The sequence below is a fragment of the Ovis aries genome, chromosome 24, assembly GCF_016772045.2.
Source record: "Ovis aries strain OAR_USU_Benz2616 breed Rambouillet chromosome 24, ARS-UI_Ramb_v3.0, whole genome shotgun sequence".
Classification (NCBI taxonomy): Eukaryota; Metazoa; Chordata; class Mammalia; order Artiodactyla; family Bovidae; genus Ovis; species Ovis aries.
The window spans coordinates 19,390,346-19,402,876 of NC_056077.1; the positions used below are offsets into that span (position 1 = coordinate 19,390,346).

Consider the following 12,531-nt stretch of genomic DNA (forward strand, 5'->3'; position numbering starts at 1 on the left):
CACTGGGCAGCAGCATCCTAGAGAGTCAGCTTTGGTACATATCAGTGCAGCATTACCTGTTCTATCCTGTTTTAAACTGCAGTAGCAATAAATTCTATGTTTCAAACATGGAGACTAGACTTTCTTGCTCAAGTTCTGGGAAACGGTCAGAAATCTCAAAACAACCACCTCACAACCCTAGAAAATCCATTTTGTAGCCTTGAGAGCTACAGATAGTTAAGCCTATAGAACCCCCGCCAGAGCCAAATCTGTGAACAAGAATCTCCTGAGTTGGCACTGAGAATTAGAACTGAGAATGCGTCCTCTATGACCATGGAGACAATTTATTGTTCTTCAAAGCACTGTTGGGAAGATGAAATGAGAGAATCCACATAAAGTATATAACAGTATTCAGTACATAGTTGGTACTCAGTACACTTTAGCTATTATTGTTATTATTTTAATTCCAGGGAATTTCTCCCCCAGTCTGTCCATCTAAGTGGCTTATAAGCGAGAATTATTAACGTCTAGGAACGGTTGGGATTTTTAAAGTGCCCAACTATGAGAATACTATCACAGGGGAAGCAGCAGATGGAGAGAGGAAGGCTTTCTGAGCCTCCCCTGTAACACTGTTTAAATGCCATTGATGAGGATACTTTCTATAATGCCATCTCATGGAGAGAACTAGCACTGCTAGAGGGCATCTGGCTACCTCACTCTCTAAATGGGTCAAAGTTCTAGTCAGGTTAGGTCCACAGGGAGAGGCACCCCGTGAGTACCAAGTGAGGCAGCTATTCCCGTACAGATCTCTCTGCTGAGGCAGTTCAAGACCCAAAGTCTACTAGATGTCTTTGCTTTGTTCTTTAAGTCCTATGCTTATGTCTTGAATTTCAAAACTCCTAATAAGGGTGCTCTCAGACTGCTTCTAGAGAGAATGTCCCTGATCTTGTGCATGCTTTGCAGAGAGGGAATTTCAGGGAGGGATCTGTGCATGGAGAGCCAGTCTCATCTCCGCCTCCACACAGAGCAACTCCCTGGTAGAAGATGTTTCAAGGCCATTGCTAGCTCTCGAATGTGATCATCATTTTAGAAACACAGTGAGTTTCCTTTTTTCTTATTAGTATTCACACCACATTTGTCACCTTGATTGCCTGTAAAAATCCCTCACACTAGATTGCTTGTAAAAATCCCATCGTTTTCAGGGAGAATAATTATTATTCTCATTTATGGACTCAAAAGGGCTGAAGAAAACAGTGCAAAATTATTTCTGAACATAGTCTGCTGGATGATGAAGCTGAAGTAGGAATCATTTGGCATCATTAGGAGCCCCCAGAAATAGACTTTCACTTTTGTGTAGCCTAGGTCAAGGAACAAATCCAGGCCCCTCTCATTGTAATTTGAGACCCTTATCATCTTTTGGGGCTCCCCAGGTGGTGCTAGTGGTAAAGAATTTGCCTGCCAATGCAGGAGACAAGAGAGACATGGGTTTGACTCCTGGGTCAGAAAGATCCCCTGCAGTAGGAAATGGCAACCCACTTCAGTATTCTTGCATGGAAAATTCCATGGACAAGGGAGCCTCGTGGGTTACAGTCTACTGGGCCCCAAAGAGTCAGACACAACTGAGCAGCTGAGCACTATTGTCTTTAGGACCCTGAACAGCGAGGTGCTTAGGAAAGCAGATAAAGAGAGCTTTTGTGGCCACTGGCTGGACTAATACTCAACCACCAGCAATGGGGTCCCCAAAGAAAAGGATCAGCTTGTTCACTTGGAGAGGCAGGAAGGGTATCACCACCTTTACTCTCTTGGCCTCAAGTAGATTTTACTTTCAGAAAGAAAAGTTTTGACCCATTAATGGTTCCTGCCTTACAAAGGGCTATCAGGACCAGAAATGGGCTGGGCTGGTGGGGTGGGCAGTGACAAGGACCTGCTGCCAGTGCCGGTCTTTCATTCCTGGGTTGCAGGAAATGGTGAGGATAGGGATGTGCTGCTTGAATTTATCAATCTTGATTTTCACATTCTCTGCTAAGCGCCTAGGTGCAGGCATGTCCGCTAAGGTCTTGGTCAATTTGTATATTGTCCTCCACATATTCCCTATTTCTTCTGCGATTTCCTCAGCATTCAGTAAAAAGAGGGGTCCTGAAATAGAAAAGATGGGGAGGGAGAAAGGTCAGATCACCAAATAGTGTTAATCACACATACCTTAATTCTCTGAATTTATAATTATGTCTATGGTATGACACTGTTAACAAGCACAAGCTTTGGAGTTGGTCTGAAACCTCTACCTAACCAGTGAAGCCTTGGGCATACTAATTGAACTTTTCTAAGCCTCAGTAGCCTGACCTGGGACACAGGGATAATAATGGGTACCTAGGTGGGTAGCTGTAAAAATTATATGAGACAAATAAAGTGGCTAATATAATGCCTGGCATAGAATGTTAGTATGGAAGCAATTGTTAGAGTTAAGTTGTAGATCCTATTACAGAAGTATCAAAAGGTGTTCCACAAATGCTGTGAAATATTAACAATTGGAGAACGTGGGTGAATAGGAACATGGGAGTTAATTGTACAGTTCTGAGAGATTTTATGCAAGGTTGAATATTAAAAATAGATATTCTTTAAAGCAGAAAATGATATCTCATTAAAAAAAACTTTGCCAAAACATTCATTTTCTTTTTTTCTTTCCCAGATATCTTTTAACATTTGGGTTTCACATTCAGTCTTCCCATGCTGCTGCTTTCTTCTCCTTTTGTATTTCAAATTAGTATTAACTCTTATATTATGATGTTGCTAATTAACTCAAAAACACTTTTCTTTCAGGGCTGCTGAGACTAAAAATAAACTTATTCATATAACTTCATTAATAAATAACATACTTTATCAGCCCATACAATTTTGTTAAGAACTAGAATATTAAAATTTTTTTCAAAGAAGGAAAAATATGCACATTTCTTTATATATATATAAAGATACAATATATAAAAAGAATCATACACCATGTTTAAGTGAAGTTTATCAGCAGAATGCAAGGTTGATTTAATATTTGAAAATCAAGCAATATAATACATGATACTAACAGTCAAAAGAAGGAAAATCACATGACAATGTAAATTGAAGCAGAAAAAGCATTTGACAAAGTCCAATATCCATTCATGATAAAAATCCTTAAACAAACTAGGAATAGAAGAGAATGTCCATAGCCTGATACAGAGCATGTATGAAAACCTACACTATCATTATATTTTTATACATATTAAGTATATACAGCTTTTTATATGTCATTCAGACTACAGAAAAGTGGTTTTGTTCGTGTTTGGGAACGCATGTAAGAATTAAAGATTTTAAAATTAAAAAAAAAAAGTGGTTTAAAAACATAAAAGCGAAAAACCCATTACACTTAATGGTGAAAGATGGAATACTTTCTCCCTAATATTGGAACTGAGGCAAGAATTTTTATTCTCATAACTTAATAACAGAAAAGATAGTTAGAAAAATCCCCCAATACTTAGGAAATTAAACCATATACTTCTAAATAACACATGGTCAAAAAAGAAATATCAACAGAAATTTTAAAATATTTTGAGGTAAATGAAAATAAAAATTAACATCAAAAGTTGTGAGATGTCACAACCCTTATAATATTCAGTGAAAAGGCTTCCCACTAAAATCTGGAACAAGACAAAGATGTCCATTTTTACCACTTTAATGCAGTATAACATTAGAAGTCCTAGGCATAGCAATCAGACAAGAAAAATAAAAATGAAAGGTATCCAGATTGAAAGGGAAGAAGTAAAACTGTCATTATATGCAGATGACATGATACGCTATATAAAAAGGCCTAAAGATTCCACACAAAAGCTACTAGAACTGAAAAATGAATTCAGCAAGGTAGCAGGATACAAGATTAACATATAGAAATTGGTCGCATTTCTTTATACTAACAATGAAATATCAGGAAAGAAATATTAAAATCTTTTAAAATCTCATCCAAAAAATAAAATAAAATATGTAGGAATAAACCTGAGCAAGAAGGTGAAAGACTAAGAACTACAAAACATTCATAAAGGAAACTGAAGATGATCCAAAGAAATAGACATTTATCCCATGCTCTTGGACTGAAAGAAGCTAAAATGGCCATACTATCCAAAGCAATCTATAGATTAAACATGATTTCTATCAAAGTACCCATGACCTTTTATCCCCACAGAACTACAACAAACAATACTAAAATTTATATAGAACCATAAAAGACTCAGAATTGGTAAAGAAATCCAGAGGAAAAGGAATAAGGTGGGACTCATAACCCTTCCAGACTACAGACAATACTACAAAGTTACTGTAATGAAAAGAGCATGATTATTGGCACAGAAATGACATGGATCAATGGAACATAACAGAGATCTTAGAAATAAACCCATACAGCTATGGTCAATTAACACAGCAAGAATGTCCCCTCTCACCACTCCTTTTTCAACATCATTATGTGGTAGTTCTAGATAATACAGTAAGACAAGACAGGAAATAAAAGGATACAGATTGGGAAAGAAGACACAAAACTTTAATTGCATATGACACTATCATGTACATAGAAAATAGGAAAGAATCAATAACAAACAGAAATCTCCGGAAAGTAATTCATAGCTACAGCAAAGTTGCAGGGTACATGGTTAATACACAAAAATTAATTGCTTTCCTATATGTTATTAACAAACAGTGTGGACTGGAAATTAAAAACATATCCATTTACATTCAGTTCAGTTCAGTTCAGTTGCTCAGTCGTCTCCAACTCTTTGCGACCCCATGAACTGCAGCACGCCAGGCCTCCCTTTCTATCACCAACTCCCGGAGTTCACTCAGACTCATGTCCATCGAGTCAGCACCCTCCAAAATTGAAACACTTAGGCATAAACCTAACAAAATTTGTACATTGTCCGTATAAGGAAAACTATAGAACTCTAATGAAAGAAATTAAGGAAGAAGGAAATAAGTGCAGAAAAAAATTACTACTCATGTATAGGAAAATTCAATGTTGTCAAGATGTCAGTTCTTCCCCGCTGGATCTATGGATTCAGCACAATCCCAATCAAAATACCAACAAGTTTTTTTTGTAGATACTGACAAAACTGATTCTAAAGTTTATGTGGAGACAGCAAAGACCCAGAATAGCCAATATAATATTAAAGGAGAAATGTAAAGTTGGGGGACTGTCATTATCCAGCTTCAAAACTTACCATACAGCTATGATAATCAAGTGTATTTTGGGTAAAAGAAGAGACAAATAGGTCAGTGGAACAAAATAGAGAGCCCAGAAATAAGGCCCACCATAGTCACCTAATCTTTCACAAAGAAGCAAAGGGAATAAAAAAGAGAGCGAAACTTTTCAGCAAATAGTTTTAGAATAACTAGATATCCACATGCAAAAACTAATGTAGATGCAAAGTATACAGCCTTGACACAAATTAATAAAAATGGATCATGGACTTAAATGTAAAATGCAAAACTATAAAAATTCTAGGAGATACACAGCAGAGATCCATAGCAGAAAAATCTAGAGGACCTTGGGTTTGGTGCTAACTTCTTAGATACAAAACTAAAGGCATGATCTATGAAAGAAATGACAAACTAAACTTTATTAAAATTAAAATCTGCTTTGTGAAAGACACTGTCAAAAGATTGAAAAGATAAGCCAAAGATTAGTAGAAAAAAACTGCAAAACATATATCTGATAAATGATTGCTGTCTGAAATATACAAAGAACTCTAAAACTTGACACTGAGAAAACAAAATTAATTTTAAAATAGGTTAAAAAAATGCTGCCAAATCCCAATTGTTTTAATATACACAACAAAATTTAAATACATGTATCATAGCTTTATATAAAATATATGTATAAAATATACATCATAACTCTTCAAGAACTGGGAATACCAGACTACCTTACTTATCTCTTGAGAAACTTGTATGCAGGAAAAGAAGCAACAGTCAAAGCCAGACATGGAACAATGGACTGGTTCAAAATTAGGAAAGGAGTATGTCAAGGCTATATATTGTCACCCTGTTTAGTACATCATGTGAAATCCCAGGCTGGATGAAGCTGGAATCAGGATCACCAGGAGAAGTATCAATAACCTTAGATATGTAGATGACACCACTCTAATGGCAGAAAGTGAAGAGGAACTAAAGAGCTTCATGATGAGGGTGAAAGAGGAGCATGAAAAAGGTGGCTTTAAACTCAACATTCAAAAACCTAAAATCATGGCATCCAGTCTTATCACTTCATGGCAAACAGATGGGGAAAAAGTGGAAGCAGTGACAGATTTTACTTTCTTGGACTCCAGAAATCACTGCAGATGGTGACTATACCTGTGAACTTAAAAAGATGCTTGCTCCTTCAAAGAAAAGCTATGACAAACCTAGACAGTGTATGAAAAAGTAGAGATATCATTTTGCTGACAAAAGTCCATATAGCCAAAACTATGGTTTTTCCAATCACATACAGATGTGAGAGTTGGACCATAAGGAAGGCTGAGCACTGAAGAATTAATGCCTTTGAATTGTGGTGCTAGAGAAGACTCTTGAGAGTCCCTTGGACTACAAGGAGATCAAACCAGTCAATCCTAAAGGAAATCAATTCTAAATATTCATTGGAAGGACTGATGCTGAAGCTGAAGCTCCAATATTTCGTCACCTAATGTGAAGAGCTGACTCACTGGAAAAGACCCTGATGCTGGGAAAGATTGAGGGCAAGAGGAGAAATGGGTGATAGAGGATGAGATGGTTGAATGGCATCACCGACTCAATGGACATGAGTTTGAACAAACTCTGGGAGATAGTGAAGGACAGGAAGTCTGGTGTAGAGCAGTTCAAGGGGTCACAAAGAGTCAGACATGACTTAGCAATTGAACAACAACAAATAAAAAGAAATACATGTAAATTTAACAAAACATGTATAGAATTTATATGCTGAAACCTACAAAACATTGGCAAAACGAAGTCAAAGAAGATCAAAATAATTAGATGTGCAATGTCCATGGATTGGAAGATTTTGTGGTAAAGATATCAATTCTTTTCCAAATTGATCTCTAGATGTAATATATTTCCAATCACAATTCCAGCAGATTTCATATATAAATGAATAAGCTGATTCTAAAATTTTATACAAGAGATATAAAGACAAAGGTGCTGTAAAAGTTGGATTATAATTTGAAAAAGAAAGTGGAATTTATATGACAGTCTCAAAAAGACAAAGCTGTAGTAACAATGAAGAGATCAATAGTTGCTAGGTGTTAAGGCTGTAGAGAGTGTGATTAGGAAGGAGTAGTACAAGGAAGTTTATTGAAGTCATTGGAACTGATAAACAAAATATAAAAATTTTAAATATATTATATCTAACAAAAAGACATGCTAAATTATAAATACTTCCTTAACACCATAAATATTTTGTGCCTCAAATCAACAAAAAGCATCATGTTTAAAGGTGACATTCTAGAAGAATTCCATTAGAATCAGGAATAAGACAAAGGTGTTCATTATAACTACTGTTTAATTTGGAAGTGCTAGTTAACACAGAAAAGTGAATTTTAAAAGAGGTGTGAAAGTGATAAATAAGGTAAAATATTCTAAATGTGTAGATATGATTGAGTACTTGAAAAACTAAAATGCATCCATAAAAATATTATTCAAAATGGAAAATTATTTAAATAAGGTGGTTTACTAATAGAAAAAAGTGAGAGAGCACATAAATAGACTTATTAAACAAGGAATTCAATTGATCAATAAACATTCAACTTCTATTAAAGAAAAAAACACTTTTTTGAGAATAAAAGTAAAGCTCTTATTTCTCATGTTTGTTGAGGGTATGAGGAATGGGCACTCAAATACTGCTAGAAGAATATTAAATTAAAACATAACTTTTCTGGAAAGCAATACCAATAATAAAAGTAAATTCTAAAATCCTTTTATTTTTATTACAACCTTTTCTTTGATCTAGCCATTTCACTTCCAGTAATTTATCCTAAGAAAATTATCATTATTGTATCCAGAAAATTGGCAACAAAGGTGTTCCTCATAGTTGTGTTTATTATATTGAAGCCCTGGCATAAAGCATCAGCATAATAGGGGAGCTGCCATCTTATCCTCCCACCACTTGCCTCTCTGAGTCACTATCCAATCCATGGCTTTGAGTGGTTGCCCATTCTAATATATCCTAGCTACAGGTCTAGCTTTTTGATCCCCACCTTCCATCGTTATCACATCAGAAAAATTTAACTATTGTTGCCTTAATCCAGAATATGAGAATATGATAAAAAGTCCAGCTAGAATCTGAAGTCCCAGTCTTATTTCAGAACTGGCTGGGTTGATTCTGCTACCCTACTCCCATTCTGTCCGAGTAGAGTGAAACTGCGGCATACCATTCATCCATTCCTCTGACTTGGTGCTAAACTCATAGGCTGTCACCCACAGCTGCTCATAAGGCACTTTGTTGGTCATCACAGTTTGCAGAAGAGGGAAGGTACTCTTCTCCTTTTCCAACAGCTCCTCCTCCTTATTGATCAACTGCAGGGCAAAAGGGGATGCTGTTTATTGGGTGGGTGGTTCTTTTGAACCCCAGAAGCCACCATGGCAAATTCCTCAGCGCTTTGAAAACCAAGTTGAGGAAGATGCATGTTCATCTGGAGAGTAAGACCAGAAAATAAGGTATGAATTCAAGCAAGAAGGTCTCTCTGTTACCTCTGAGGGTCATGGCACCTGAGATCAGTGAGTGAAACTTTCCAATAATTGGCCACTTGCTCCATCATCTTTGCTTCCACAGTAACACATATACCCATTTTCACGAATTTTTATATGTACTTTAACTGTTAACACAATGTTACCTTCTTGTGCTCAAAGGTAAGAACTTTAATGATTAAAGAACTTACTACTGTAGACAACTTCAGGGCAAGTTACTTAGCTTCTCCAAGACTTAGTTCTCCCATTTTAAATAGAGATAAATGAATATATAGTACCTACCCCAAAGACTTATTATGGATATTAAGTGACATTTCACATAGGAAGTCCTTTGTACATTATGTACATAATACATGCTTGATACATGTCAGCAATTATTCCATTATATTAATAACTCTTCTTTATGTACTCAGTGACTAACAAAGCTGATATAATGTAGGAGTATGGGGAAAGGTAGTTGATAGTACCAGAGAAAGAACCTGTCAATCAACTAATACTATCCACCTGACAGGTGATGTTAGGAAAACACATAACCAAGGACCAACAGAGCGGTACAGTCATAAGTGCCCATCCCAAGACCCCGAACCTCAAATTCCACCAGTGCTTGATCTAGGTTCTTTGAAAGCTCATTAAGCTTTTCAACATTGTTCTTCATTTCTTCTGTAGTCATTACTTCACGTTTCCTAAAACCTTCCAGTTCCTTGCTGTAGCCCTCAAGTTTCACTTCAAATTCTGAGCACCTGAAAGTAAAGACAATCCAATCATATTTGGATTTTCCATTTATCAGCACTGTTCAGCCATATTCAAGCCTGGGGAGAATATGATCTTCTGATACTAGATGAATATGATCTAGATGTAAAACTTACAAATATATGCTATTATACATAATTTGTAATCCTACCTCCCAGAGACAGCTGCTGTGAACCTATCGGTGGTTAAATATTTCCAGATGTTTCTCATACAGGTAAATGTATATAAAATATGTATTATAATATATATGCTATTTAATATATGTTGTTGTTTAGTTGCTAAGTCATATCTGACTCTTTTGTCACCCCAAGGACTGTAGCATGGCAGGCTAGTGTTGTCCATGGGATTTCCCAGGCAAGAATACTGGTGTAGGTTGCCATTTCTTACTCCAGTGGATTGTTCTGATCCAGGGATCGAACCTGTGTCTCTTGCATTGGCAGCTGGATTCTTTACCACTGAGCCACCAGAGAAGCCCTAATAAAATATATACATGTATAAAATTCATGCATATACATATTATTTATTTATTAGATACTTATTATTAAATGTCTAATTCCAAGAACTGCTCTAGGCATCAGGAATATATTTGTGAAGTACACCCTTAAGCTCCCTACCATTATGGAGTTTGTATTTCAGTTTGGGGAAACCCAAACAGTAAACATATATGAATGGATGAATGAATGGATGGATAGATAAAACCATACCTAGATAAATATGAAATAAGATATTTCTGATAGTGATAAATGCTCTGAAGAAAACAGAACAGAGCAGAATGCCTAGTGGACGGAAGTGAGGAGCTACTTTAGTTAGAGTGATCAGGGGAGACTATTCCAGAGATTTATCTACTTTATTCATATTTATCAACAAAGCAGTTCTCAAATGTATTTCTCCCTTTTCCTAAGAGGTAGATTAGCATAGTGTTAGGTGGATAGGTTCTAGAGCTGGACTGACTAGTTCAAGTCCCTACATTGCTACACAGTAGCTATGTGATCTTGTTCAAGTTCTTTAAACTCTTTAGGCCTCAGATAAAACAGGGATGGATAAAGTGCCTGCTCTAGTAAGCTAACATATACAAAATGCTCAAATTGAGCCTGGTACATAATAATCACTATAAAATTGTTCAGTCTCATTCACTAGAATTTAAACTCTACCAATGCAGTTTTAATCTCCTTAATTCCTTATTGAATCTCCAGCACTTAGAAGAAGCATCTGGCATAATGCCATCAATATTCATTGAATGAATAAGGGGAATTTGCCATGGAGAACAACTATAGTAACATAAATTTGGCTATTATCTTAAAAATACTTTATTTTGTTACACAGTTTTGATGTTCTTTTTTTTTTTCTTAAAAATAATTTAAAAGAGTTAATTTTCAGTGGTTTGATTTGAATTTATTTCTAACTACACTATGTGGTAAGTAGCCTCTGGTAAGGTCCTCAAAGAGCCACACCTCCTGGTATTTATATCCTTGTATAACCGTCCTCTTGAGTTTGGGCTAGAGCTAGCAACTCACTTCTAACAAAGAATATGGCAAAAGTGATGGGATGTTACTCTCTCATTTTATAGGCAAAGGTAGTCTCAAGTTGGAGCCATTGGTTATGCTTGATACCTGCAATAGAATAGGACATCCTTCTATTCTCTCCCTCCCCAGTCTTGCCTTAATGGGCTCCTTCTCATTCTTCAAGTTACATTTACATGAGCCCTTCTTGGATTTGCCCTTTGAATGCAACCACTGCGCTCCATTTTCCCATTCTTTTCCTTCATAGAGCTTCTGTCTTATCCGCCTTATCTTCCACCTCCCATGTCCCTTTTCTTCTCTGTATCCTCAGAGAAGAGAAATGGATACAGGAACCCAAGAGGAAAGCAGGCAAGGTGGCTACTGCCTCTCATGTTTATTTTTCACCAAAGTTTTAAGGATTCAGAAAACATAAGTGCAACGAGACACATAGCATTAAGTTTTTGCTTTTGTTTTGTGATTTTATACTCTGATAGGTATTAATTTCAGAGAATATCCTTATTAGGAAAAAAGTCTCATTCATTCACTCACTCATTCATTCATTCATCAAAAGAGTGAGAACTTGCTATTTGCAAAGCACTATGTTCTCCCTGGACACCCCAGAACACAATCTGGGTACTCTCCCTAAGACACCTTTCTTTCTATTCACAAGATGCACTCTCATGGCAAAGAGCAGCTCACATTCCTGAGATGTTTGTCATGCACATTCCAGGTTACTTTTAGGCCCTTGGAACCTGCCACTGAGTGGAACAAAATGGGAGGAAAGCTGATTCTCCTGTTGTCCACACAATTAGGTGCTGCCGACTGCCTTTTCACATCATTAAAATTCTTTTTAGATGCCAAATACAGACTTACACACAAAGATAAATCCCTGATAAAACCACTTTTGAATTCTTCCCAGAGCGAAGTAGTATACAAACTCAGTGATTATTGGAAAATATTAGTTACCTATCGCTTAAAACTTCTCTTTTACAAATTTTATTGAAGTACAGTTGACTTGCAATATTATATTGGTCTCAGTTGTATAGTACAGTGATTTGATATCTTTATAGATATTAGACATTAGCCAAAGTTATTATAAAATATTGACTATATTCCATATGCTGTGTATTACATCACTGTAAAATATTTTTTATAACAGTTTGTATTGTTTTAAATTTTTTATAATTGCTTAGCACATTACAATTTCTTAAAGTGCTTTCAAATCCATAGTATATACATATATATAAGTATGTCATTAGTAATTAGTAGGCACTCGGGAAATTTGGTTAAGTAAATTGAGTTCTATTCCTAGGATCACCTGAAGTCTGTGGGAGAATACTGCAATAATTTTAAAATGTTATATTGTTAAGAATTCTGGCAAGAAACATAATTTACTCTGATGTTCAAAGAAAGAGACTTCAATGAAGGGACTACTTACAGAGGTGAGATGTGGGTAGGGTTACAGGAACAAAGAGAGGAGAATGAAGCATCCAGAGAATAGTAACCTCAGAGGGAAGTCACTATGATCCCTAGGCCTGAGGGGACAATGAGAACTGGAAACACAGAGGAGAAAGAATTG

At 36.1% G+C, this 12,531-nt stretch overlaps 1 protein-coding gene across 5 annotated transcripts in view; it reads right to left on the reverse strand.

Moving 5' to 3' along the window:
- The window catches only part of DNAH3 (dynein axonemal heavy chain 3), a 232,424-nt gene that overhangs the window by 170,683 nt on the left and 49,210 nt on the right, over positions 1-12,531 (reverse strand). For all 5 annotated transcript variants that reach the window (XM_042240494.2, XM_015104112.4, XM_060405790.1 and 2 more), the window contains 3 exons: positions 9,290-9,443; positions 8,388-8,532; positions 1,904-2,115 (listed from right to left, as the gene is read on the reverse strand). In XM_042240494.2, the coding sequence (XP_042096428.1) occupies positions 1,904-2,115; positions 8,388-8,532; positions 9,290-9,443 (511 nt within the window). The remainder of the gene's footprint in view (positions 1-1,903; positions 2,116-8,387; positions 8,533-9,289; positions 9,444-12,531) is intronic.